Source organism: Tamandua tetradactyla, chromosome 15 (genome assembly GCF_023851605.1).
Source record: "Tamandua tetradactyla isolate mTamTet1 chromosome 15, mTamTet1.pri, whole genome shotgun sequence".
Classification (NCBI taxonomy): Eukaryota; Metazoa; Chordata; class Mammalia; order Pilosa; family Myrmecophagidae; genus Tamandua; species Tamandua tetradactyla.
In genome coordinates, this window is record NC_135341.1 from 68,195,104 (window position 1) to 68,221,080 (window position 25,977).

At 42.7% G+C, this 25,977-nt stretch overlaps 1 protein-coding gene across 2 annotated transcripts in view; it reads right to left on the reverse strand.

The window, feature by feature from the left end:
• Nucleotides 1–17,331, reverse strand: part of KAT2B (lysine acetyltransferase 2B) — an 85,301-nt gene extending 67,970 nt beyond the window's left edge. Inside the window, exon 1 of one of the 2 annotated variants that reach the window (XM_077130031.1) lies at nucleotides 16,935–17,331. In XM_077130031.1, coding sequence (XP_076986146.1) covers nucleotides 16,935–17,237 — 303 coding nt within the window. In that variant the 5' untranslated portion in view covers nucleotides 17,238–17,331. Of the gene's footprint in view, nucleotides 1–9,489; nucleotides 9,670–16,934 lie in introns of those variants that run through there. The other variant, XM_077130032.1, reaches the window with a different exon arrangement.
• Between the last annotated feature and the right edge of the window lie 8,646 nt (nucleotides 17,332–25,977).

Genomic DNA, 25,977 nt, shown 5'->3' on the forward strand with positions numbered 1-25,977 from the left:
CTTAGTACAAAAAATAAAATTCACTTCACCTAGAATTCATTTGTTTTGTTCTGGTTTTTAATGTGGCTGCTAGAAAATTTTAAATTGCATATGTGCCTCACATTATATTCCTAATGGAGATTACTGCACAAGAGTTTAAAGGGAGTCCACTCTGGAACCCAAGTCATCACTATGGACCATTTCAGCTTAAGCATAAATATTCCCCATAATCCTTAAGTGGTTTTTGTTTTGTTTTAATATTTTTTATGGAGAAATATCCATACATGCACAGTCCAACATATTAATAATCAATGGTTCACAATATCATCACTTAAGTGGTTTTGAGTGGTTAAAATTGTATCCCTATTAGGATATATGGGTGACCCTTAGCTTTGCTCATTTGTTTCAGGATTTGGGATTTGGGAGTAGAGGGGTTGGCTATGATGAAAAGTACTTTCTGCATATGCGTATATACCAGAGGAGACTTGGAAACCTAAGTGCACAAATTTTTAACACGTGTGGGACTTAGCGTTCCATTTGTTAAAAATGGAACAAGTCCTTTAAAAAACATTCAATGCCCTCACCTTGACTGACACAGCTAGCAAAGCATTTTCTCCTAAGTGTTACAAGCTACTGCTCCCATGCCCTCCTCCTTGGCCTTCAAATCCCTCTCCCAGATGTTCAGGCCTGGCATGATACAAAGTCTCCCTTCAAAACACCTTTCCCACAACTCTCCTTAATTAGACAAGACAGCTGCTGTCTCAGGGAACTCCCAAGGGGGTTGGCCTTGCAGCTTTAACAAAGTACCAGCTGAAGGACAACCTTTTAGGGGCTGTGCTGCCAAGCCAATTACTGCAGCAGCTCATAACCCCAGGCAAAAGGAGGGAACGGCTGTCCAGATTACTTCATCTTCCCCAAAGAGCTAGTTTCTGCAGACACGGGGAGAACCAGGAAGGAAGAAAAGGCCACTGAGCTGCTTTTGACAGGCTTAGGATAAAAATGTTTTTCCTCCAAAATCAAGAAATAGAGGTCAAGAGAATGACAAAGACTTTGCCATAATAAGCAAGAGCCCAGATGCACAATGAGAAGAAAGCTAAACCGGACAAACAGGTGGTCATGACCCGACGACAGACAAACGAAGGAGTGGGGCGCGCAGATCACAATTCACTCTGTTGATGAGTGAGATGGGTGTGAAGATATCTGGATGACATCTGCAGGAATAGAGAGAGATAGCCAATATTCCAGCAGGACTCTGCCAGGTTGAAATGGTGGAAGCCAACAATTTCCACCATTGGAAATACTGACAGGAATGATTCACAGTAAAAAAACACTGAAGGTAAATTTATGGCGTAAAGCTGTGAAGCCAACATTTACTAAGCATTTAATATGAGAAAGGAACCGTGCAAAGACTCTCTTATATGTTAGATACCCTGTGTGAGGTAGGCATTTACCTATTATTCAGAAGAGAAAGTTAGGGTTCTAAGAAGTTGAGAGACTTGGCTGAGGTTACTCAGTCTACCCTACAGAACCAGTGAGTTGTGTTCACGCAGATACTGGATGGCAGGGAGATGGGAGGTGGTGAGTGAAGCTCATCACTCTACTTCTACCTCCCTGCTTCAGTGAACTGTTTAAAAGTCAAGGACTAAAAGCACAATGAGATACCACTTCACATCCACCAGAATGACTGCAATCACAAGGGGAGACAGTAATGAATGTTGCAAGGATGTGGAAAACGGTAATCTTCATGTTCTGCTGGTGGGAGGTAAAATTGCACAGCCACTCTGGGAAACAGTTTGGGAGTTTCCTAAAAAGTTACTACAGGACCCAGTAAATCCACTTCTACGTGCAACAACATGGATAAACCCCAAAGACATGCTAAGTCAGACACAAAAGGCATATATGATATGATCCCATTTGTTTGAATGTCGAAACAAGGCAACTATATACCTCAATAAATTTATTTAAAAAAAAAAAAGACAAGAACCACTGTAACTATCACTTAAAAGTTCATCTCCTGCAAAGTTTCCCCACAGTGCGTACCAAAATTGAGGCTTATTTTGTCCTCACAAATTAAGGAGGCTTAATACACTACATTTGCAAAAAAAATAAAGGGGGTGGGGATGGGAAAGCTGTGCATGGGTGTCTACATCTTTGCCCAAAAACTAGTCTTTTTCTATCTAAAAGCACAAAATCAGTCTCTAGGTGGCCACACCCTTGCTATAAGAAACCAGTCTCAGCAACAGAAATAAGAAATGACAGGAATAAAGAGTCACTAAGGAGGCTACCCTGTTTTAAAATCAATGACATCTGAAACAAAACTTGCTAATAATAAAAGCGGGTGCTGCTGGTGTCTGTTTTGGTCTCCCTGACAAATGCCTTTGACTTACTGACATCTGATTTTCTGGCATTTTTCACAAACTCATTTGAGCCACATTGATATCTACAGTGACCTTCTGTAAAGGTGAATCTAGTTGCCCTCCTTGCACTGAAGTACAAGACATAAGTTACAACCTCAGAAGGATCCAGGAGAGGAGAGTGAAAAAAATTCTGGAAGGGGTTAAAAGAGAATGAGGAGTGAGACCTGGGCGGAGAAGTTTTACATTTTCATCTGCTACCATTCCGAACTGTCTGAATTTTTCTCTTCAGTGTGTGCATGTCTCACCTTGGTAAAAAAAAAAAAAAATTGAATCCTACTTTAATGTGACAATAATACTGGGAATCAACTAAATTCAGCTACGATCTCAACAAAAGCATTCTCTTTGGAAGTGGCCAGTTTAAATAATCCTGATGTGACCTGGAGAAATGCTTCTCAAACTTTTATGTGCTATGAATGACATGGAGATCTTGTTCAAATAGATTCAGATTCAGAAGGTATGGTCTAGGGCCCGAGATGCCACAAGGCACCCAGGCCAGGCAGACGCTGCTGGTCTAACACTGGGAGTAGAAAAGAACTGAAGGGAAAAGAGCGAGTGCGACAGATGCAGGTGTCAATACCTCTTACTCTGGATTAACTTCAGTCCTCCATATATAGATCAATTTTAAATGGCAAATCAATCCTTCCTAGGACATACACGCTTTTTGCTTTCTCCCCTGTTTAACAATCTTCCCAACTAACCTCACACAGTTGTACGTCAGAGGCCAGCAGACACAGTGAAGCTGTGATTTGAAATTGGGACTTTAAAGCTCTGGGAACTTGAAAGATAAACGAAAGTGAAAAGGAAAAAAAGGCACCTTCTGGGAGTAAGGGGCAGAGAGGAGGGCTGTTCTTCCCTCAGGGGAGCAAAATTGACTGAAATTGAGAGTGGAAACGGAACAGAAGGGGAGAAAAAAACAAACAATGATGTAAATCAGTAGCAGTAGCATCTCTGAAGATCTTAATGAAGGGTGTCATTTTGGTCTGGAAAGCCAAAGGGAAACACCAAAACAAATACTGAAGAGGGTGGACAAGGATAGGGAAGGAGAATGGAAATGAGGTCATGAGGAAAATGACCCAGGGCAAAATAATCAACCATCCAAATGATTCTCTTCCATGCTCTCCATTACTCCAACATCAAATCAGAAGTTGCTTCGCCAACCTTGGTGACATCCCTGTCTGGGACAGGTTCGTGTATCTGTGCCAGAGTTGTATAAGAAACTGGCTTTTATACACTATAGTAGGTCTGGTTCAACCAGAGGTCCAGGACTCTTAGAAGTTGCTGTAACAGCCTTAGTTGCCACCAAATGACCAGATCCTTCATTACAGCTGAGTCACCTCTCCAGGACCTAACCCAAACATGTATCGCCTCTGAAAATGACTGACGAGATCCAGAGTGACAACAGAACCAAGAAACTGGTGCCCTAGAAAGGATTCCAGGAATCCGTTTCATTTACACACACACACAATATCTGGGATTTTTATTTGTGAAGATGCTAAAGCAGTCAGCTCAGTATTCAACACTGGAAAGATCTGCTAAACTGCTTGGCTGGCACTGAGCAACCTAGGCAACCAGCTGAGGGATAGAATTTTTCACTCTTCAGCCTGTTGTTCTGGCACCAAGTCAACTGTGATGAGTAAATAATGCCACATACTTTGCTTCCTTGGAAATCACGTTCTCATTATCTAAGAGGCTGATGATTCTTCACTCCACATAACCAGCCCAACCTGCAAACCAGAATGTCCAGCCACATTCCCAAATGCTTACATTTGAAATCTCTGCCCTGTAAAATTTTACCACAAGACCTGTAACCACCTCCTTTTCGCCTACAATATTCCTCTCCTTGGCCCTACCTTTCTCCCAATCCCTGAGGTTCGATGCATCTGCCCTTGATTCTTCTTTCAAAGTCTCTCTCTGATTTATACCTTCTCCATTGGTACTGCCAGAACCCTAGTTCAGTTCCTTATCAACCATTTAGAAGTAGCATCCTCCCTGTCTGCAATCAATTCCCACTTCCAACCCCCACCCAGTGCACACTCAACAGAGCACTGACAGGTCAATCTTCCTAAAACACCATTTAAGCAATATATTTTGATACTTTCCAAGGTAATTTTGGCCTAAATCACCTTATTTTATCCACCCAACAGCCAACAGGACAGGTAATTCAATGTTTGTAATCAGGGTGTGAATTGCTTGCATTCACACCAGCTGGCAAAGGAGCAAGGAACCAATATGCATATTTAGAAGTACCTGCCGGTACTCTGAAATATCTTGTGCCTTCTTCTTTAAGTGCAAAGACTCATTATTATCACGTGGTTTCAGTTCAAAATCTATCTGAAATTCAAGACCTTCTATCAACTGATACCCTCCTTACCCGCCCAGGGGACCTTACCAACCATTGTTTCTTTTTACCACTTTTTTTTTTTCTCTCTCTCTCCAATTTGGCTAGTCCCTTTATTAAGATCAAAAATTATATCTAGTCCTTTTAACAGTAATGATAGCTAGCATTTACTGAACATTTAGAATGTCCCAGATGCCATACCAAATCATTGCATTTTATCATCAAAACAACACTCGCCCCACTAACAGACATGCCTAATTTAACGCACCCAAAAAAGAACACTTGCTTCTCACCACCTCCAAACTTGCTTCTCTTTGTTCTCCCATGGTCTTCCCCATCTCATTAAACATAACTACCATCCTTTCATTTGCCCAGGACAAACACCAAGATTAAATCTTTGATTCCTGTATTTTTTTCACTCCCACAACAACATCAAATCCTGTTGCCTCTTTCCTCATGATATATCCCATCAACCTCTGACCCCTCCTCTGCCACCACCCTAGTCCAAGCCAACATCAACATTTATGAAGAATGAAAGAACTTCCAACTGCTCCCCTTCCCCCCCCCCTTTCTCCCCATACACTTTATTCTTTCCAGAGAGCCAGAGAGGTTACTTTAAAATGCAAATCAAATGTGAACACACTGAAAACAGCTTAGTTCAGTGTGGACAACCAAAGCTACAGGCTGAGCCCCCAATCGTGAGGTTTGTTCAAATGAAACTTAACCCCACAAAGGATAGGTCAAGCCTACTTAAAATTAGGCCTAACAGTCACCCCTGAGAGAACCTCTTTTGTTGCTCAAATGTGGCCTCTCTCTCCAGCCAACACAACAAGCAAACTCACCACTCTCCCCCTGTCTACGTGGGACATGACTCCCAGGGGTGTGGACCTTCCTGGCAATGTGGGACAGAAATCCCAGAATGAGCTGAGACTCAGCATCAAGGGACTGAGAAAACCTTCTCAACCAAAAGGGGAAGAGTGAAACGAGAAAAAATAAAGTGTCAATGGCTGAGAGATTCCAAACAGAGTCGAGAGGTTATCCTGGAGGTCATCCTGAAGGTTATTCTTACGCATTAAGTAGATATCACCTTGTTAGTTAAGATGTAATGGAGGCTGGAGGGAACTGCCTGAAAATGTTGATCTGTGTTCCAGTAGCCATGTTTCTTGAAGATGATTGTATAATGATATAGCTTTCACAACGTGACTGTGTGATTGTGAAAACCTTGTGTCTGATGCTCCTTTTATCTACCTTATCAACAGGCAAGTAAAACATATAAGTAACAGGGGGAACAAATGTTAAATTTAGACTGATGCTAGTGATCAATGAAAGGGAGGGGTAAGGGGTATGGTATGTATAAATTTTTTTTCTGTTTTTCTTTCTTTTTCTGAATAGATGCAAATGTTCTAAGAAATGATCATGATGATGAATATGCAATTATGTGATGATATTGTGAATTACTAATTATACATGTAGAACGTAATGATCAAAAGTTACGAATGTTTGCATTTGGTGTTTTTTGGTATTTAAAAAAAAATTTTAATTAATAAAAAAATCAAAAAAAAGAAAACAGCCTAGTCCATCAACTGATGATTTGATAAACTAGTGGTACATTCAAACACTGGACTACTCCTTGGCAATAAAAAGAAATGAACTACTGACTGACGCAACAACATGGATGAATCTCACGAGTGAAAGAAGAGTACGTACTATGTGGTACCATTTATGTGATTGTAGTACAGCAAAACTAACCTATGGGAACACAGATCAATGGCTGCTTCTGGGGGAGGAGGATCTGCAAGGAGCAGGAGGGAACTTTCTAGAGTGATGGAAATGTCTGCGTCTTGATATGCAGCTGTCAAAACTGTCCTTAAGATCTAAGCATTATACTTACAGAAACTGTACTTCAACAATCTATCTTCGGCCCCCATCCATCTCTTCCACCTTATCCACTACACTCACCCCTTTGCTCATCCCTGTCCAGCCTCAATGGTCTCCTCATGGCCCCTACACCTGCCAAACTCTCTCTGGTCCCCTGCACCCTGCCCCTCACATAGCTGACTTCTTATCACTCAGGCCCCAGCCTAAGCATCCCTTCTGCAGAGACCTTTCTGGAAATTCATCTGATGGAACTACCACCCAGGCACTGTCATTTAATTCTCTGTGTTTTCATTCTCTGTGTGGCACTTAACACATTCTGTTATTTTCTTTTTTATTGTCTGTTTCTGCTACCAGAAAGCAAACTCTGGGGGACTAAGGATCCATCTGTCGCTGTATCTCCAGCATCTAAAACAAGGCCTGGCACATTAAATAACAATTTGTTGAATGAATGGGGAAAGCTGACATTATCACACTCTCCATGTTATAGCTATGAAAACTGAGGCTTGTAAAGGGCAATTTACTCCATATGGTCGCACAGCAAGAAAGCAGCATATCGGGATTCAAACCCAGGTGGTCTGTGCCCAGGTCCATGCTCTAAATCACTCTGTGGTTTGTCTCCCTCCAGCTTTGCTTCTCTGCTTTGTTTTAATCTGTGCATTCCAGCTGGGCTGGTCTCTCCTATACTTTCACCGGCCCCCAGATCATGGCTGTTTCTCACCACAGTGACTTCATGCTTGATTATCCACTTTAATTTTTTTCTTCTCTGTACTTATCTCCCTAGCAAGGTGTGGGGCTTCTTGTGGCATTTGCTACCTTTTGCACTTACCACACACCTAGCCCTTGGCGGTGGGGTGATTCAGATAGTCCTGTGTGTGTATGCAAATGCTGGGCTACATGATTCACTTTGCTATTTCAAAGAATGCTGACCTTGGCTTCCTTGGCATTCTGCCATTCGATTTCAACACCAGCTTGTTACGGCTGATGCAAATTAGAGCTGCCACCATCAGTCACTACGATATTACCCAGGTGTCATCCCTGTATTTCTGGAATCCACTGCATACCAGACAAGCCTGGTAGTATGCTGCACAGGCCAAGCATGCAATGGACAGGGGCTGATTAGGATGATACAGAATTAAATGGAAGCATCCTGCCCTGAGGTCACTGAAGAGACTACTCAAAACCTTCTCCTGGGATCCCATGGTATATTATGGGGTATCAACTAATACTGGAGCAGACAGAGCCAAGTGAATCATTAGAGACAAAATTCATACTTATTTTTCCAAAATAAATTCATTCATCCTTTGAATGCAAAAAATTAAAAAAAATAAATAAGTCCTGGGCCTGGGCCTCTGGGTGCAAACAAAAGAATAATGAATTAAATTAAAGTCTATTGTAGCCTTTAGCTTAAAGCAGGCAGCAAAGCAACAATAATTAAAAACAGCAGTAAGAAAACTTGGCTTTATGGGGGATTGACTTTTTTGTCTAGTTCATTAACATAGATTTTTTTTTAAAGGTATGCCAGGGCCTTTTAGTCACTCCATAGATTTTAACTCACTGGCTTCCTGATATTCATGACACCTTTGTGAGAATTTAGTTCTAATTTGCAGAAGATGAAACAGTAGTCAGGAAAGTTAATGTCATTCATCCAGTGAAGGATTAAAATGTGGGTCCATGGAGTTAGAAACTGGGGAGGAGGATTTACTGCTGTACAGCTAATAAATCCTAACGAATTAACTAATTAAGTGCTACAAAAAAAAAGAAGGAAAAAAAAGTGCGGGTCTGACTTCGCCTTCCTCTGTCTTGTAGCAAAAGTCCAGACCATCAGACAAGAAGCACATGTCGTCAGGTCCAACGTGAGCTCATGGAAACCACATCAGTTACAAGTGAAAAGACACTATTCCAGCCCCACCGCACGACTGCCCTGCTGCCAACCACATGGCTTTGGGCAAGTTATTAATCTTTCTAAGTCTCAATATCGTCATCTTTAAAAGACTGTTTTCGTTCCTCTTATCTTGCAAGGCCTGTGAATATGAAATTACCCATTTATTTAACAAATATTTATTGTGTGTCTACTGTGTAGAAGGCACAGTTCCAGGCTTTGGGATACACAGTACACCCACAGCCAAGTCCCTGCATCAGGAAGCTTCTGTTGTTGGATGCGAAACTGGCAATAAATGATGAAACAAGAAACAAAAATGTATGCTGCCAATGTATTGATAAGTGTGAGAAAGGAAACCAAACAAGAAAAGGGAATAAAGTGACGGGAGAGCTACTCTTTGGGGGGGGGGGGGGGGAGGAGTTAGCGGGGCTTCTCTGTGAAGCTGACATCTGAGAACAGACCAGAATGACAGCAAGCCAGGTAGAGTGTGCACATAGGAAAGTGATGTGAAATGATAAGGAATCCAGTTCCATTTCTATTCTGTCTAGGTGATAAATTGGCATAAGGAGTTTCAACAGGAACTACCCCAGCCAAGATCTTCCAAAGCAGCCCATGGGAATACATATTAAATGAATAAACAGCAATTGGAATCACGCCCCCAAGTACGTGTGCACACATTCAAGTAAACTCAAAGATGAAAATCCCATGTGTTAACCCTATCAATTACAGAAAAGATTAATTTACAAGGGGATGGTCCACATGGTCCATTAAATAATAAGCTCATCTTCTATACTCAATATGAATTTTCAGGGATGCAGTTGTTATGCAAAAAATGTGTGGGGCAGTACAGGGATCCCTGTTCCTCATTGCCTCTCCTGGGAAGAAGGTAGCCTTCGCTAGCCTTAGTTGTAGAGAATGGACCCAAATGTTCTCTTCCCAACATCTCTGTCACCTAAACCAACAACAGAGGTGTCTCTGCCCGCTGCGGCTTTACGCACTGCATGCTGGCCAGCCTTCCAGGAACACTGCCATAGCTCCCAGCAGCCACGGCTCTTCATGCCTCACAGAATGCCTCCCGCCATCTTCCAGACCCAGGACGAGGGGTAGCAGGACGCAGCATGGCTATCAGCTGGTAAGGAGTCACCAGTACAGACTCCAGGGGAGAAGGAATGTCATGCCAGGCATTCCACCAGCTGTGACATCATCACTCCCCTCACCCACGCCACCTCCCCCTCATTCTGCCTCTCCTCCATTTCAGACCTTATTTACATCCACTTGGCCCAGAATACCTACTCGACTTCTTGTCCACATTCCTGCTGTCGTGGGTTCTTCCTGGTATACATGAATATCAAATCCCTTTCATTCAAAAGCCTAATTACAATTCAACCTTTAAAGCTGTTCACACCCAGGTAAAATGGCTGACAATTTTCTACCTGTTTTTTTTTTTAATGGAAAAATAGGTCCTTATAAACTACCGCTAGATACAACAACGTGGATACATCTCACAGGCATAATGTTGAATGAAAGAAGCCAGGCACAAAACACTTCATACAGTGATTCCATTTCTGTGAACTTCAAGAACAGTTAACACTAATCTCTGGTAATAGAAGAATAAGGGTTTCCAGGGCCAAAGAGTAAACTATTTACTGGGAGGGGACATGGGGTGCTTGAAATGCTCTACAGCTTTGTATGTGGCGGCTGCATGGATGTAGGCATATGCAAAAATTCATCAAGCTGTAGACTGACGGTTTGAGCAATTTATTGTATGCATAAGATTAAGAGTTAAAAAAAAAACTGACTTTCTTCTTGATGGTGCTGAGATACTGCTCTGTGTACAATCTTATACAGACCATTTGGGAACTTCTCAACACCCAGGACTGTCAATTCCCTGCCTCTCTGGGATATTTGGCACTTCCAACAGCCTGAATAGGTGTTGCTTTCATCTTCCTTCAACAGGGAATTCTATTGGGCCAGGATAGTGACCAGTCTTGATTGTCAGCTTTAAAACAATTAAGGGCATCTGTCTGCCCTGGGCCAGCAATAAAGAACACTTATTTTCTTTACTTTACGGCCAATGAACTAGAAAAGCCTTTGAACATTCCTCTCAATAGGAGAACAATAAATGTCAAATGAGAGCGGTAGAACGCCTGAAACAAATAAAGTCTCTCTCTAAACCATCTGAAAGATCAGCGACCTCCTCCATCCCAGGAGAAAGTCTTGGAAGAGCAAAACAGCGCACTGCAAAGAGAATCTGCACAGCCGCCTAATTTCCTGAGCAAACACTGTATCTCGAGGAAGTCATTTAACTTCTTTGGGTCTCACAATTCCCTACTAGTAAAATGACCTCCCTTACCCTCCTCTTATCTCGCGAAGAAGAGTCAAATAACAAAAGGCATAACACTGTGGCAAAACATGAACTATGGATAGCAATGAAAAATTTTTGAAAATAAAATAAAAGTAGAAATTTGTGGCATGGCTATGTTGCAAGAACTCTCACATGTGCTTAACGATTGAATCTTCATATTAAGTCTTCAAGATAGCACCTGGACTCCCTCTTCTCAGAGGAGGAACTGAAACACAAACCTTTAGGTGACTGCCCAAGGGCGCAGGAGTGCAAAGTTATCTGATGCGCAGGCAGCCAGCACCTGCTATTCGGCCACAGGAACCTTCAGGGTTTAAATCAGACTATCAAGACACAAAGGCAGCATGCAGCTTCAAGTGCAGGAAACCTGTGACATGCCTCTCTAAATAGCTACCCTTTTCTCAAAGGCACACACACACACACAAAATCAGAAGCCACTGAGCCTGGGAAATCCTAGTTTTCTTGGCACTGCAGTTAGTATTCAGTGATTTGTTCTCATTGCTATAAGGAACCTCACAGGAGACTGTGTATTTTACCCTTAACCCTCCACGTGGTGAGTGAGAGAGAATATTTTGGCCCTGCGGATTTAGCTGATAAATACAGAACTAAATCGTGTTAACGTGAAACTGAGTTTAAATCTGCTGGGTGATTAAGTAGGGAAAAACACACGCACACACACACATACAATAAAACCTCAAAAAGCACTGCCTCACAAATTGCTTTTTGCATGCACGCACTCCAAAAAACAAAACACTCCTCAGCAGATCTTGTTCTGCTTTGCCCTGTAAACTACTTTCTCAGTGACATAAAACCACAAATTGCAGTCTGAAGGCTTTGCAGGCTTGACTTTCCATCTTCCTTGAAAGTTTATGAGGAAAGAGAATTAAATTGGGGCAAGTTTCTCTCAGGTTTTTTGTATTGTGTCTGCCAAATGAAATAGTTTTTCCACTGTATGTTTGGCTGTATGATAGCCACCATCTTTTATAGAAGTCACCATACATGAAATCATTTTATGCTATCAAAATTTAGGTGGTTAAGGCTGAATTTTTAAAACAACATTTTATTAGCCTCCCGACCCCCAGCCATGTTTTGTACTTAGCTATAACAAAACTGCTTACTTACACAGTCTCCAAAAAGATAGTAAATTTAGTATCGGTTTACAAACTAACAATCAACAATACAAAATATCATCTTAAAACATACCTGTGGGAGGAGGAAATTTTGGGGGGGAGATAATGTTTTAAAGCTGGACTGCAGAGAGGGATACAAAACTGTATACATTTACTCAAAAGCATCCGACTGTACAATACAGTGGGTGAATGATATGATATATAAATTATACCACAATAAAGCTGTTTAAAGCATATGTCCAGGATTCACACAGGGAGATTTCTCAGATTGGTAAATGTTATTCAATTTAACATTAAAAGCATTAATTTCTCCTATGCTGTAAGCGTCTTTATGGTTTTATGGGACAATTTTCCTCTAAATGGGGGATTCCCAACCTCAGCATTATTGAATTTGGAGCTGGATGACTTTTTCTTGTTGTTGTTATGGGGGTTAGATGCTTTGCAGCATCCCAGGACTCCAAACAACTAGGTGCCAGTTGTATCCCTTCCCCCAACTGTGACAATCAAAAATGTCCCGAGACATTGGCAAATGTTCTCGAAGAGGCAAAACTGCTCCTGAGTGAGAGCCACTGTTCTAGCTGCTGATGGGATCAAATCCAAAACTGAAAAAGAAATTTGTTCCCTAGAGGCGTGCCTGAAAATACACGCAGCTGCATACGGGGCTCTCCCCACTACAGGCTTGCCTGGTGCTGTATCCCAGCCCGTGGCTAACCTAGCACGCTTTTTCTCTTAAGGTCGCACCTCTGCCTTGGCTCTCTGAGTATTCTAGTCAATGTTACTTCTCCTAGATTATAAATGTGTTTTTAATTGTGACTAATTTTATAGTCCTGTGCCCATGTTACTCTCTAAGTGTGGCACTCAGCCCAGAATCTAAGCAACTGGTTCTCCATAAATGTTTTGTGCCCATTGATTCTGATGCACAATGAGTAAAGCTCCATCACTAACCCAGGAACTCTGGGGGAACTTCTCTCTTTTAAGTTCGAGGGTAAAGTTATGGTCCCCATTTTAACGATGAAGTACTCAAGGCTCAGGGAGAGAATAAGTGGCCTCTGCCCGAGATCACACAAGTGGTAGAGCTGGGATTAAAATCTAAATCCCACGTTCTTAATTTCCAGTTAACAGTGTATCCCCTTCCTAGAGCTGGGTCAGCCACTGTGCTGGGTGCCTCACCGTGATATCATAAAAGGCCTATTATTATTCTTACTTAATAGAAAAGGAAAGGGAGGCTTCAGAGGCAAATCCATGTCTCAGGTCACACAGCTGGATATCTGAAATTTGAAATCAAGTTAATTCAAACTCCAAAGCACATGTTCTTAGTCACTACACCCTACTCTCTCACCTCATCTATGGTAACTTTCATTAGGAAGGGTCAGTCAATAGTCTTTGCCTGTTTGTTTTTTTAATTCAAGGGAGAGGGTATAGATTTGGGCTAGTCATGCATTCACTTGGGGTTTCTTTTATAGCGTTAAAAACCCAGTTTCACTGCCACCTCAACATGTAGAAATCCTCCACACGAAAAATCTCCTCTGCTCACTTGTCAAGAAAATTAAGATTCCACAACTGCTATCCTAATACTGAATCATTTCTTCAGTTTTCTCTTCTCTAATTCATTCAGTCAACAACCATGGCACTTAGAATCTATTTGGAGGGACAACCACATATTAAGTAATTACACTTAATTACAAGTCATGATAAAAGCCCCAGGAAGTAAAAGCACAGAGGAGGTCAGATAATTTATAATGAGAAGGCTGGCTGGGAGTGTAAAGGCAAAGAATCTGAGATCTGCAGGAAGAGCTGGGAGTGAGTGGTGTGGAGAAGAGCTTTCAATCCCAGTGAATGGCATGTGCAAAGGCCCTGAGGTAAAAGTGGACTGTGCACTCAAAGTCCTGAAAAAGGGCCAGAGGTAAAGTGACTAGGCCCTGCAGGGAAATTGAAGGGTCCTAGCTAGGGGCATAACATGGTCAACTCTACATTTTTAATGATCTCTCTGGCTGTGTCAGACATGAACAATGTGACTCTCTGAAATAACCTTTGCCAGGACACAGTTCAAAGAACTCTGCCCTGAATCCTGCCTAACAAGTTTGTTTGTTTCTTTTTTTCCTTCTTACCTGGGTGTGGCACACCACCCTGGCGGTGGATTAGCTCCCTTTTTCTGTTTCAATTGTGAGGTTTAAAGGCCAGACCTTTCTCATTCAACAGTACCGAATAAACTCTTATCTCTTTCCAGGTCCCTCCCCATTCCCTAACTTCTCTACTCCATTTTGCAAAAGAAGCCAGGGGCAAAAGGTAGAGCAATCTGCCCTTCTGGGATTTTTTATACCAAGTGCAGAGACAAGCTGAGAAAAGAACCATAGGTTCTGATGTCTCAAACCAACTCACACCCAACCAAGCCCAGTATTAAAAAAAAGAAAAGAAAGCAAATTTGATGATGCCACTCTCCCCATTCCTCAGTGCCCTCATGACCATAACTTCCCACCCTCGCAGCCAGGTCAATGGAGTGCTAGCTCCTGCTGACCCAGCGCCTACCTTTCAGAACTGTTTTCTACCTTTCAGAACTGTTTTCGGTTGCTCCATTACAAGAAGCTTCACGCTACCTTACTACCCTGAGCAGCCAAGTGTCCTTAGCACCCACTGGCACTTTCTCTAAGCCATCTCCATCCTCTTCAGGCTCTATCTCGTGAACTGCCCAGCTCTGGCTTCCCTCATCAATTTTGTAAAACAGTTTTTCTGAACTTTATTGTAATTGCTTTACAGTCCACCTCCAACACACACTTGCACACATGAGTGACCAGTACCTCAAGAAGGACAGACTCTGAGTATCACAGTCTAGCTTCTAGCATAGTATCTGGCACCCAGTGGGACCTCTCTAAATATTTATTGAATAAATGGGCAAATAAAAGTTGAAGCTTTCAGAGTTTTCCAGGAGCAGGACAAGAAGCCTTTAAGGTTTTAAGGAGAATTGTAGATGTTTTTTCTTCTTGTAAGTGTGGTAGAGGTGAGTGGGAACACGAAATACTCAAACCACAACCTTTAGGTTACATCTCATGCGTGAAAATTTGGATCGATCAAAAATATCAATGCAGGGCACATATGCCCATGGTTTTAGAAAGAACTCAAAATTTCAGGGAATTGTTAGATAATAAGGTGACAGCAGGCAGTGGGGAGAAGTGGTGTTCAAGATGGGAACCCAATACAAAACCAGAACAGAAACACAGAGCTTGACACAGTCCCTACATGAGACAATGCAAAACACAAATTCACCAAGTAATTGAACTTATTCTAGATTCTGTGCACAACACTCCATTCTGCCTACTACACTGAAGGTCTCACTCTGATTGGTCTAATGCCCTTTATAACCAACTCCTAGCCTTTCTCCTTTTTAGAAGGATGTTCCCTACTTTAACATTTTCACATTTCTTCTTCAGAAATATCATGTCACATTACTATTTCATAGTTTTAATTTTCTCAGCTGAATTATAAACGACTAAGATACATTGTCAAGGCTGAACCTGGGTCTTTTCCACTTGCAGTGTGGTCTGTGGACCAGTAAAGGATCACATAGGAGTTCGTTAGAAATGCAGAATCTCAGCTGATTCAGAATCAGTATTTTAATAGATTCTCAGGAGATTCCTATGTACATTAAAGTTTGAGAAGCACTGCACTGGATCCTACATTCATTCAACAAATATTTATTGAACCTGTGTAAGGTTCACAGCAAATGCTCAATATATACACAAAGAGATGAATGGTCTGGGAAAAGGGCAAGCACAGTCATTCCATTGAGGTGGAGAAACTCCTGGAAATACTAAAAACAGCAGGACCAAGACAGTCCAGGAATTCTAGCAGTATTGATAACCTTTACACCAAAACTCAGAAGCGGTCACTGCAGAGTTCTTGTGGCCATCTGAAATCTGGGAACTTGACCCTGTTTACAAGCAGACGGGAAGAATACGTGCACGGGAGGTGATTGAGTGTGTGCAAGAGTCTTCCCCGCCTCAGCCACAGGCCGCAGAGGCTGACAAGGCCAAGTCTCCGCCCCCCTCAGCTGTCACCCTGTCAAAACAAAGCCTCTGCTGACAGTGCAGGGCCAGCCTGCCCCTCGGCCTTGGGCAATCCTCCCACCCTAGGCGCGCAGCACCTACATCTGGGTCTTCAGCTGAGGGCCCAGGGGCCACCGATAGCTGGGATGGAGAACAGGATGGAAAGAAACGTGTATCCTCAAACTGAGTAGCAGTGCCCACAGTGCTGGGCTGTCACCTTGTCAAGTCCTATTTACACCCCGAGCAGTTAGGACAGCGTTTTAACTAAATAAGTAATAATACAATAATGACAAGGTTGTCACGGCGCGCTGCAGTACCTCCGCCCCCAGCCGAGGGCTCCAGGCGCTCCAGGGACCCTCGCCTCGGGCAGTGTCCACCTCCCCACCCTGCGCGTCCTGCCCCTTCTCTCTCTCTCTCTCTCTCTCTCTCTCAGAGCAAGGAATCCGAGAGTCTTTTCCACCCTCACTCTTTGCACCCAACCCCTCCCAGTGGGGCACCGGGCGCAAGCGAGTCACTCAGATCCCAGAGATGTTTTCCTGACCCTGGGGCGTCCTGCCACACCGTGAACAGGGCTCCACTCCCTAGCAGACGCCTCCGGCGAGCTCCTATAGAGCAGCGAAGCCCCAGGGCAGCCCCGGAGCGCGAATGCAAAGGGTATTCTATCCGAGGAGGGGGTAGGGAGTGGGGAACGGGTTCTCCGACTTGGTGATTCCCCTTCTTCCAACCCAACGGGACTCTTATCCGAAAAGGAGCTAACTGGGCGCGGGCGGCAGCAGCACTTCCGCGGTGCAGCGGCCCCAGGCGGTAGGCGGGAGGCGGGGGCGGAGGGGAGGGGGAGGGGGAGAGGGCGGGGGCCCCACAGAGCTGGGCCCTTCGCCCCCAGCCGCGGTCCGCGAGCGGCGAGCTGGTACCTTGCAGGCGGAGTAGACTCCGAGTTTCTCCAGTTTTTTGGCCCGTGGAGCAGAGCGCAGCTGCGCCTTCTTCACAGCGATCCGGGCCGAGCCGCCGCCTCCTGGTCCTTCGGCCGTGCCCGCCGCCGCCACTGCCGTCGCCGGTCCGCAGGCGCCCGAGCCCCCGGCGGCGGCGGCACACGGAGAGCCCTGCGGCGGCGCGGGGGGCTGCGGGGGCAGGGCCCCGGGCCCGGCCCCTGCCCCGGCCCCTGCCCCGGCTCCTGCCCCGCCGCCGCCCGGTCCGGCCCCGCCAGCCTCGGACATGCCGCCCAGGAGCACGGCAGGAGGCGCCGAGCGTCAGGCGCCGCCGCCGCCAGGGTCTCCCTCTCGGGCTCTGGTCGCCGGGAGAGCGAGACCCTCCCCCCACGCCCTCCCGCCCCCTTCTCCCACCCCCCTCCCCGCCCCCGCCCTCCCCCGCGCGCGCGCCGCTTGCCCGGCTCGCTCCGGCCTCGGCCCGCGCGCTGACGGTGGTGGCGGCGGCGGCGGCGGCGGCAGCTGCTCCCCCAGGAGGGAGGGGACTAGCGGCTCCGCTGCCGCCGCTGCTGCTGCCACTGCACACGCCCTCCCCCGGCTCTCCTCCCCGGGGCTCTGCTCGGCTCGCTGGCCTCGGACGTGCTCCCCGTGTGGAGGGCTGGGGCTGTGTGCCAGCAGGGTGAGGGGGATGCGAAACTCTCGTTGTGTGCCGGTGCCGGGAGGACCCCTTGGGTCTCTTTTCTGCTCCCCGCGGGGTTTGCGCCCCCCACCCCCACGCCTCGACACCTATAGCGCTCGCCCGCCTGGAGGCGAGGCCAAGCTCGGGGTGGGGGCGGGCGTGGGGTTGAGGAGGGGTGTAGGGGGCTGGAGCCCAGGCACCTGCTGGCTGCCTCCCTCTTCGCAGCTCCCCAGGCGACCCCCGCGTTTCCGAGCCTGGAGCGGGAGAAGGGGGCGTCCCAGTCATTTGTCCTTCCACTCTCTCTACCCTCTCTCGGAGCCGAGACAACTTCCTCCACCCTAGCGGGAGCCAGAGGGAAAAAAAAAATTATTTTTGAAAAGTACCCGTCCATGCTAATCCTTTTCTTTGTTGCTAATTCACCAAAAATAAAGACGTGATGGTATCTGCTAATCTTTTTTAAACACGTTTCTATCAAAAGAAAAAAAAAGTAATTAAAAAGGCTTTCTTGTAGTTTCTGGGTGAAACCCGCCAGAGGAGGGAAAAGATTGCCGAGCAATTATTTTCTGTAATTTTTTTTTTTAATGCTGGCTGTTAAAAGAACGATTGCCTAAAAAACACTGTCAAAATTAAAAACATGGGCAGGAGGAGAAGTTTGAATCAAAGTTTTAAAAACGTTATCAGGGCTTACCTTTGCATGTCGGGGTTATAACCCCTTGCTCTTTTCTTTTTAAAAATTTTCCACAGTTTCAAATGTGATATCACCGGCATGCCTAGTAACCGAGAAAAAAAAATTTACGCAGCATCCAAGATGAGTGTTTATTTTGGCCTGGAACTTTTTTTTTTTTAACTGACTCGGCGTTTTCAACTGTTTTTGCGCTGATGGCTGTGAGGGTGGTGTTTAGGAATGTGGAGCGAACATTTCAGTTTTGCGTTTCAAATTTATGCCCGGTCGGCCTCTCAAAAGCAGTTCTTAAAAGTCAAGCACTACTTCTCAGCGCCCTTCACTAGTGCCCTAATTTTGGAGGACAAATGTTATGATGTACAACTTGGGACATGATGTGCTTATAATCAGATTCTTCGCGTGCCTTCTAGCTCTCACCCAATCCCGCAGAAGGCCAGAGACCTCTTAAGAAACAGATTTCGCCGGGAAATGTTCCCTTCCCCATCCCAGTTAATTTTCTCTGTCATTTACCCAGATTTCCCATATTCCTTCAACTTTTAATACAGAGTGATATATAAAAGTGGAACTACGAAGAAGTATAGACACATAAAGTGGTGTCAGAAAGGACCAAAGGAAATATCCTCTCCCAACTTGAGCCCAGTGTAAAGGTCTGAAATGGCCGACTTATCAGGTTCCATCAGGAGAGTTAGTTCAATTCCTCCTTTCTTGGTTTGATGTGCTTCACTTTACCACTGTTACTCTCTTGTGGCTTTGCTGGGGTGTTTTGCAGATTTGGGGTTTTTTTTCCCATTCTTACTCACCAAAGCAGGATGGGAGTCTTAAAAGCTGTGATTCCGGGTCAAACTCCCATGATATTAGCAGATCTGTCAGAATTCCCAAGAATGAATGAATGAATGAAGTATTATGAATTGAATTGTGTCCCACCTAAAGATATGCTCAGGTTCTAACCCCTACCTCCTGATTTGGAAATAGTCTTTGAAGACTTGATTACCTAAGATGAGGCCACCCTAGGTTAGGGTGGGCTTTGAACCAATATGGCTGGTGCCCAATAAGAAGAAGGAAATTCGGACACAGGAACAGACAGATACAGGGGAAAACACCATGTGCCCACAGAAGCAGAGATTGAAGTGCTGCTGGTGCAAGCCATGGAATGCCAAAGATTGCCAGCAGCAAACCACCAGATGCCAGAGGCAAGGAAAAATGCTCCACTCCAGGTTTCCAAGGGAACATGTCCTGCTGACACCTTCATTTCAGACAATAAATTTCTGCTGTTTTTACATATATAGTTTGTGGCATTTTGTTACACCTGCCCTAGAAAACTAATATGCTGAGAAATATCTTGATTGAAGTTTCGATTACGCTGTGTAGACATCTGTAAAACTTATGGAATGGTACGTTCCACTGGATGTAAATGTTACCTCCAAAATTTGATTTTAATCATAAAAACTCTAGTTAATAATATTTATGCTGAAAGTTTAGGGGTGCAATATCCTGATGTCTTTGAGATAACAAATGAGCTTTGAGATGCATCAAAAATTAAAATGAATTGATGCATCTACCAATGGGGAGATGGACAGAAGTAAGCAAAAGTAGCAAAAAGTTACTGATAGAATCTAGGTGGTTGGTGTATGAGTGTTTGCTATACAATTATGTCAACTTTCCTCTATGTTTGAACATTTTCATTAAGCATAGGGGCGTAACGGGTTCCACCTTTAATATTAACTCACCATCCATTACCTTCCCCTCTCAAGCCACCCCCAGAATTCAGGAAGCATATTATTTCCAAACTCAGAGCAATTTACTATCAAAACGACCACTGTCTGAATAGCGAATAGCTTGTGACATCAACTGAACGTTATTTCTCATTATATCCCTGCTGAGAGCATGCAGATATACTGTCTTAAACTGAAGTCTCACGGTTTCGAGGCCTTATGTGAAAGTGTGCTCTGTGTACAAGGCAGGGAAGTTTCAAGGGCAAAGAATTCAACAGGTTTGTTGCCCCTTCATAATCAAGCTGTTGTGAGCATTTAGTAAGCTCCTCCTGTGGGCAGAGCACTCTGTTAGGAAGTGGGTACCAAGGAAAAAGAAAAGACAGTATTTTAGCCTTTAAAATACATAGAAACTAAATGTGGTAAGAACATCACAATTAGAAAATAACATGGACTTGGGGAACGGAATTGTAGGGAGCAAGCTGACTACTGAAGGTTATTTGTAGTATAGTCACCCTATGGAATATTATACAGCTGTTACAAAATGACCTTTATTTAAACGCAATAACGTACACAGAGCTCCAAGAAACACTGAATTAACTCCAGCACAGTGTAATTCTGTTTGTGCTAAAGACAAACTCTCATTAACATATGAGCAAGTTCAGCATCTGTTCAATAAATGCACATAAAATGTAAAAGCAAGAGAACAATCTAGAAAGATGCACAGCAAATTCTTAAAAGTAGTTGTGGGGAAGGAGAGCGGGCCAAGCAGGAAAGGCAAAACAGTAGAGAAAGATGCAGGAATGAACCTCATCTACAACCTAATTCAGGTTTTTTGCCCCAGTTTTTTTGGTTGTTGTTGTTTTAAAATATATAACAGCTTTACTGAGATGAAATTGGCATACCATAAAGTTCACCCTTTTAAGTTGTACAAATCAATAATTTTTAGTATATTCACTGAACTATACAATCATCACAATTGATTTTAGAATATTTTCATCACCTTCCCCTGCCAAAAAAAAAAAAAATTCTCCCCTCTCCCCATCCCCTGGCAACCACTAATTTAATTTCTGACTATAGAGTCATCTATTCAAGACATTTCATTTTCATGGATGCATACAATATGTGCTCTTTTGTGATTGACTACATTCACTTAATATAATGTTTTCAAGGTCTAAATCTATATTAAAACATGCCCCAAACTTCAATAATTTTTATGATGGAATAATATTCCATTTTATGGATATAACACATTTTGTTTATCCATTCACCACTTGATGAACATTTGGGTTGTTTCCAATTTTGGCTGTTATGAATAATGCTGTTATGAAAATGTGTGTGCAAGTTTTCGTGTAGACATATTTTCCACTTCTTTTGGGTATATACCTAGCAGTGAAATTGCTGGGTCATATGTTAGCTCTATGTTTAACATTTGTGGAACTGCCCAACTGTTTTCCAAAATAGATGCACCATTTTACAATCCCACTAGCAGTGTATGAGGGTTCCAATTTTTCCATATCCTCATCAACACTTAATTTCTGTCTTCTTTATTGTAGCCATCCTAGTGGATGAAAAATGGTACCTCATTTTAGTTTGACTTGTTTTTCCCAAATGACTAATGAGGCTGAGCCTATTTTCATGAGCTTATCAGCCATTCATATATGTTCCTTGGGGAAATGTCTGTTCAGATACTTTTCCCGTTTATTTATTATTTATGTATTTGTTTTATTTTTCCAAACAAATACTTCCATTTTTAGATTGGATAGTCTTTATGTTGTTGAGTTATGAGTTCTTTATATGCTCTGGATTCAAGTCTCTAATCTGATAGATGATATTCAAAATACTTTTCCCACCCTGTGTGCTGACTTTTAATTTTCCTGATAGTGTCCTTGGCAGACCAAGTTTTTAACTTCAATTCCACAAATACTGGGTTAGAAAACTTCCATTTTCACACATGGCCCATTCTGCCTGCCTCCTTCGATCTTAGCACACTCCTCCCTCTGCCTGGAAACACTCATTCCAGCACTATATACCTAGTAAACTTGAATTTTCCCTTAAAATCTCTACCTAAAGACTATTCCTTCCCTGAAATGTCTCTGGGCAGGTTGTTGCTCCCTGAAAAGTAATTATTTTCATTTGTTTTAGAATATTTTACCTACCTTTGTTTGCCCTATCTTTCATTAGGCATGTTGAGAGTAATACTTTAGGTTTTTTGGGGTTTTTTCCTCATTTTTGTGTTCCTACTTCCTCACACAGAAAGGTTCTCAAACTCAAAACACTGATAGCAAAGAAAGAAAAATCAATCTTGTATCTGTTCATCTCTATCTCCATGGCCATCATCTCTTGCTCAGATAATAAAAACAACTTTCTAACTTCTCTCTCCACTTTTACTCTTGCTCTACCACAATCCACTTTCCAGAGTACACAGTGTTTGCAAAATGGCTTGCACAATTCCCTGCTTGAAACCCTCCAGTAGCTTCTCATGGCATTTAAAACAGTCTCAAATCAGTAACATGATTGACTAGGTCCACCTCCCTTGGCCTTCCTCTCCCGTGTGCAGTACACTCCCGTCACACTCAGGAAGCTTCTTCTTACCTCAGGGCTTTTGCGTTTGTTGTTTTGCTTAGATATCCTCTCCTGAACAGCATGGCTGACTCTTGTTCATCTAATATTCTTTGACCAGAGATGCCTCTCCACCTAGCAAAGGCAAGTTCTGTAAACTCCAGCATCAAGGAGCTTTTTCATCACATTTCTTCCAACCAAGCCCGTTGAGCTTCTTCAATGTGCCAATAACACCAAGCTCCACAGATGGTTTGAAATGGTCTCCACTGAGGGCCCAGTCTCAGTGGTAAAAGATTAAGTCTGGTGCGTATGCTGAGGACCGATGTCCTTCCCAGCACAGCCACCTACTGCCTTTAATAGACAGCTGGCTGGATGTGAGTGTGAGATAAAAACATGCGATCTGGGTACCTAAGTGAGAAGCATCCTGGACATACTTCTTACTGCAGAAAGAGGCTGTCATTATTGGACATTTATTTTAATAACTTCAAAATTAAACTTTTCTTTTGTAAGGAAAGACTACTGGAAAACAATCTTAAAATGAATCCAGAGTTTAGAGACATCAAATCTTTCCTAGTTTTCAGGCATTCATATAATTAGTTCAGCATTAACCATGCCCCAAATGCCATTATGGCTATTTTATTCATTTTTATTTTTAGTTGTTTTAATAATAATTTTCTATACTTTATATGACTGGGCTTAATTATGTTTGGCTGAGCAGCACCCTTTTAAAGAGGGGTGAGCAGCACCCCTCACCAAAAATTGTTTTCTCTTTTAAATAATAATGCATACCAGCCTACCTACCATTTACAATGAAGGTACAAGGTAAGTAAAAGAAATGAAGTGTGCTTTCTTCTGAACTCAGGCGAAATTGCTTGCTGCTTTTCTAAAACAGTATGTGAGTACCTACCTCTTTAAGCAAATTGAAAGTTATATAAGAAAATCAAACTTCCAAGGAACCAAACTTTGGTTCTACCTAGATATTCTGACAGTCCTAGTATATTGAATTTTATTCTTATTAGTGACAGATAATGTTAAAATAAACCTAAGAGGGATCCCAATTCCCTAACTGCTCCAAAATGTCCATGCACATACTTTCACAAATTAGGGGGAAGGAATTTTCGTCAGGACAGATTTTTCTCGTTTAGTGTTCTCTTGTATAGGACAACCAGCTTTTACAGCTCCTTAATCTTAATTCCTGACTAGCTGAGCAAACTGCTGCTGATACTTTAAGTCTAAAATCAAAGCTCAAAGCAGTGTGTTCCGAGTTTTGAAACAAGTGCTGTACATCAGTGACAGCTTTTGATAAAATAAAATAAAGAAGAAAAATGGAAAGTGCTCAATATGGATACATGATTTCCCTCCCAAACCACAAAATTATTGTTATTAAAAATCTCAAACCTATAGAAAAATGGAGTGAATGGTACAATATTTGTATATTCACCAACTGGATTTTTTAATGGCTCCGTTTACTATATATATATATATATATATCAGTTTGACAAATTCCCCTTTATCCCTCTCTTTATCTCATTTCCCAAGGGACTGCTGGCGCAAAAGTAAACACTCTTTGAAAGTATGTGTATCCTTCTTCGTTCATGCCTTTTAATGTTTACAAAATAGACTCTGTAGAGAAGTGCTCAGTGAACTTTTTCTGTAAGGGGCCAGACAGTAAATATTTTAGGCTTTGTGGGTCATATGGTCTCTGTCACGACTTTTCAACTCTGCCAAGGAAGTGTGTTCTGGGAAAGAAAATTTATCTTACACAATTGGAAATCAAGCAGGGTATTAGCATGTTATAAGTAATCACTAAACACATCCTTCTTTCTCGTTATCATTGTCTAGAATTTTTTATCTACATTTTTTTATGATACAAACTAAAGTTACTATTTTATTGCAGTAAATAGTTCATTAAATTGCCAATTTATTTTACCAGTTCCCACGCTCATTGTTTCTTGTTCTGTACTCCTTCTCTCTCAGCTTGCTTTTTTTTCTTGGCAAATGTACCCATTAGTAGTGTCTTCGTAGAGGATATAATCCACTGTTTCATTTGAGTCTTCCATTTAGGAACAGCCTTAAAAATCTATAGTGTGTTAAGAATGTTCATGTTTGTATGTTGTTTGGTTTTATCAATAAAAATTTTTAAAAAAATCTACAGGTGATGAAACATTTGCAATAAATGTATTATATCTGATAAACAGAATATAATTTTCTTTTTCTTTTTTTACATAGGCAGGCTTTGGGGATCGAACTTGGGACTCAAGCTCCATAGGCGAGAGCTCTGCCACTGGGTCACCATTACTTGCCCTAAATTTAAGATTTTTTTATTAGCCTTTAAAGAAAAATGCCTTCTTCTACTTTGAAATGGCATTTGATGTCAATTTTTTCTTTTAACGTGTTTTATTGTATAATATAACATACATGCAAAGCAAAGAAAGAAAAAGCAATCATTTTCAAAGCGCTCTTCCACAAGTAGTTACAGAACTGATCCCAGAATTTATCATTAGCTACCATATCATCATCTCAGATTTTTCTCTCTAGCTGCTCCAGAATGTAGGAGGCTAGAAGAAATAAATATTTTTTTATCACAATCGACTTTTTTTTCTTTTTTGTGAAAAATAACATGTATACAAAAAAGCAACAAATTTCAAAGCACAGCACAACAGACCTCAGAGTTTGGCATGGGTTCCAATCCCACAATGTTAGGTCTTTACTTCTAGCTGCTCTAAAATACTGGAGACCAAAAGAAACATCGATTTAGTGATTCAGCAATTGTATCTGTTTGTTAAACCTTACATCTGTATAACTCCACCACCACCCCTGATCTTTCCATCCCACTCTCCAGGGGTATTTGGGCTATGGCCATTCTAACTTTTTCATGTTGGAAGGGGCTGTCAACAACATGGGGTAGGGAGATGGTACTCACCAATGTTCTAGAGAGGATGGGACCTCTAAGTTTCAGAACTTATCTGGTCCAGGGACACATCTGGAGGTTGTAAGTTTCTGGAAAGTTACCCTAGTGCCTGGAACCTTTGTAGAATCTTACATATTGCCCTAGGTGTTCTTTAGGATTAGCTGGAATGGTTTTGGTTGGGGTTTGGTAAGTTCTGATAGGTAGCAAGGTCTATCTGGAGCTTGCATAAGAATGACCTCCACAGTAGGTCAACTCTATTTGAACTCTCTCAGCCACTGACACTTTATTAGTTACACTTCTTTCCCCCTTTGGGTCAGGATGGAATTGTTGATCCCATAGTGCCAGGGCAGGGTTCATCCCTGGGAGTCATCTCCCATGCTGTCAGGGAGAATTTCACCCCTGGATGTCATGTCTCACATAGCCAGGAGGGCAATGGTTTCACTTACAGAGTTGGACTTAGAGAGAGTGAAGGCCACATCTGAGCAACA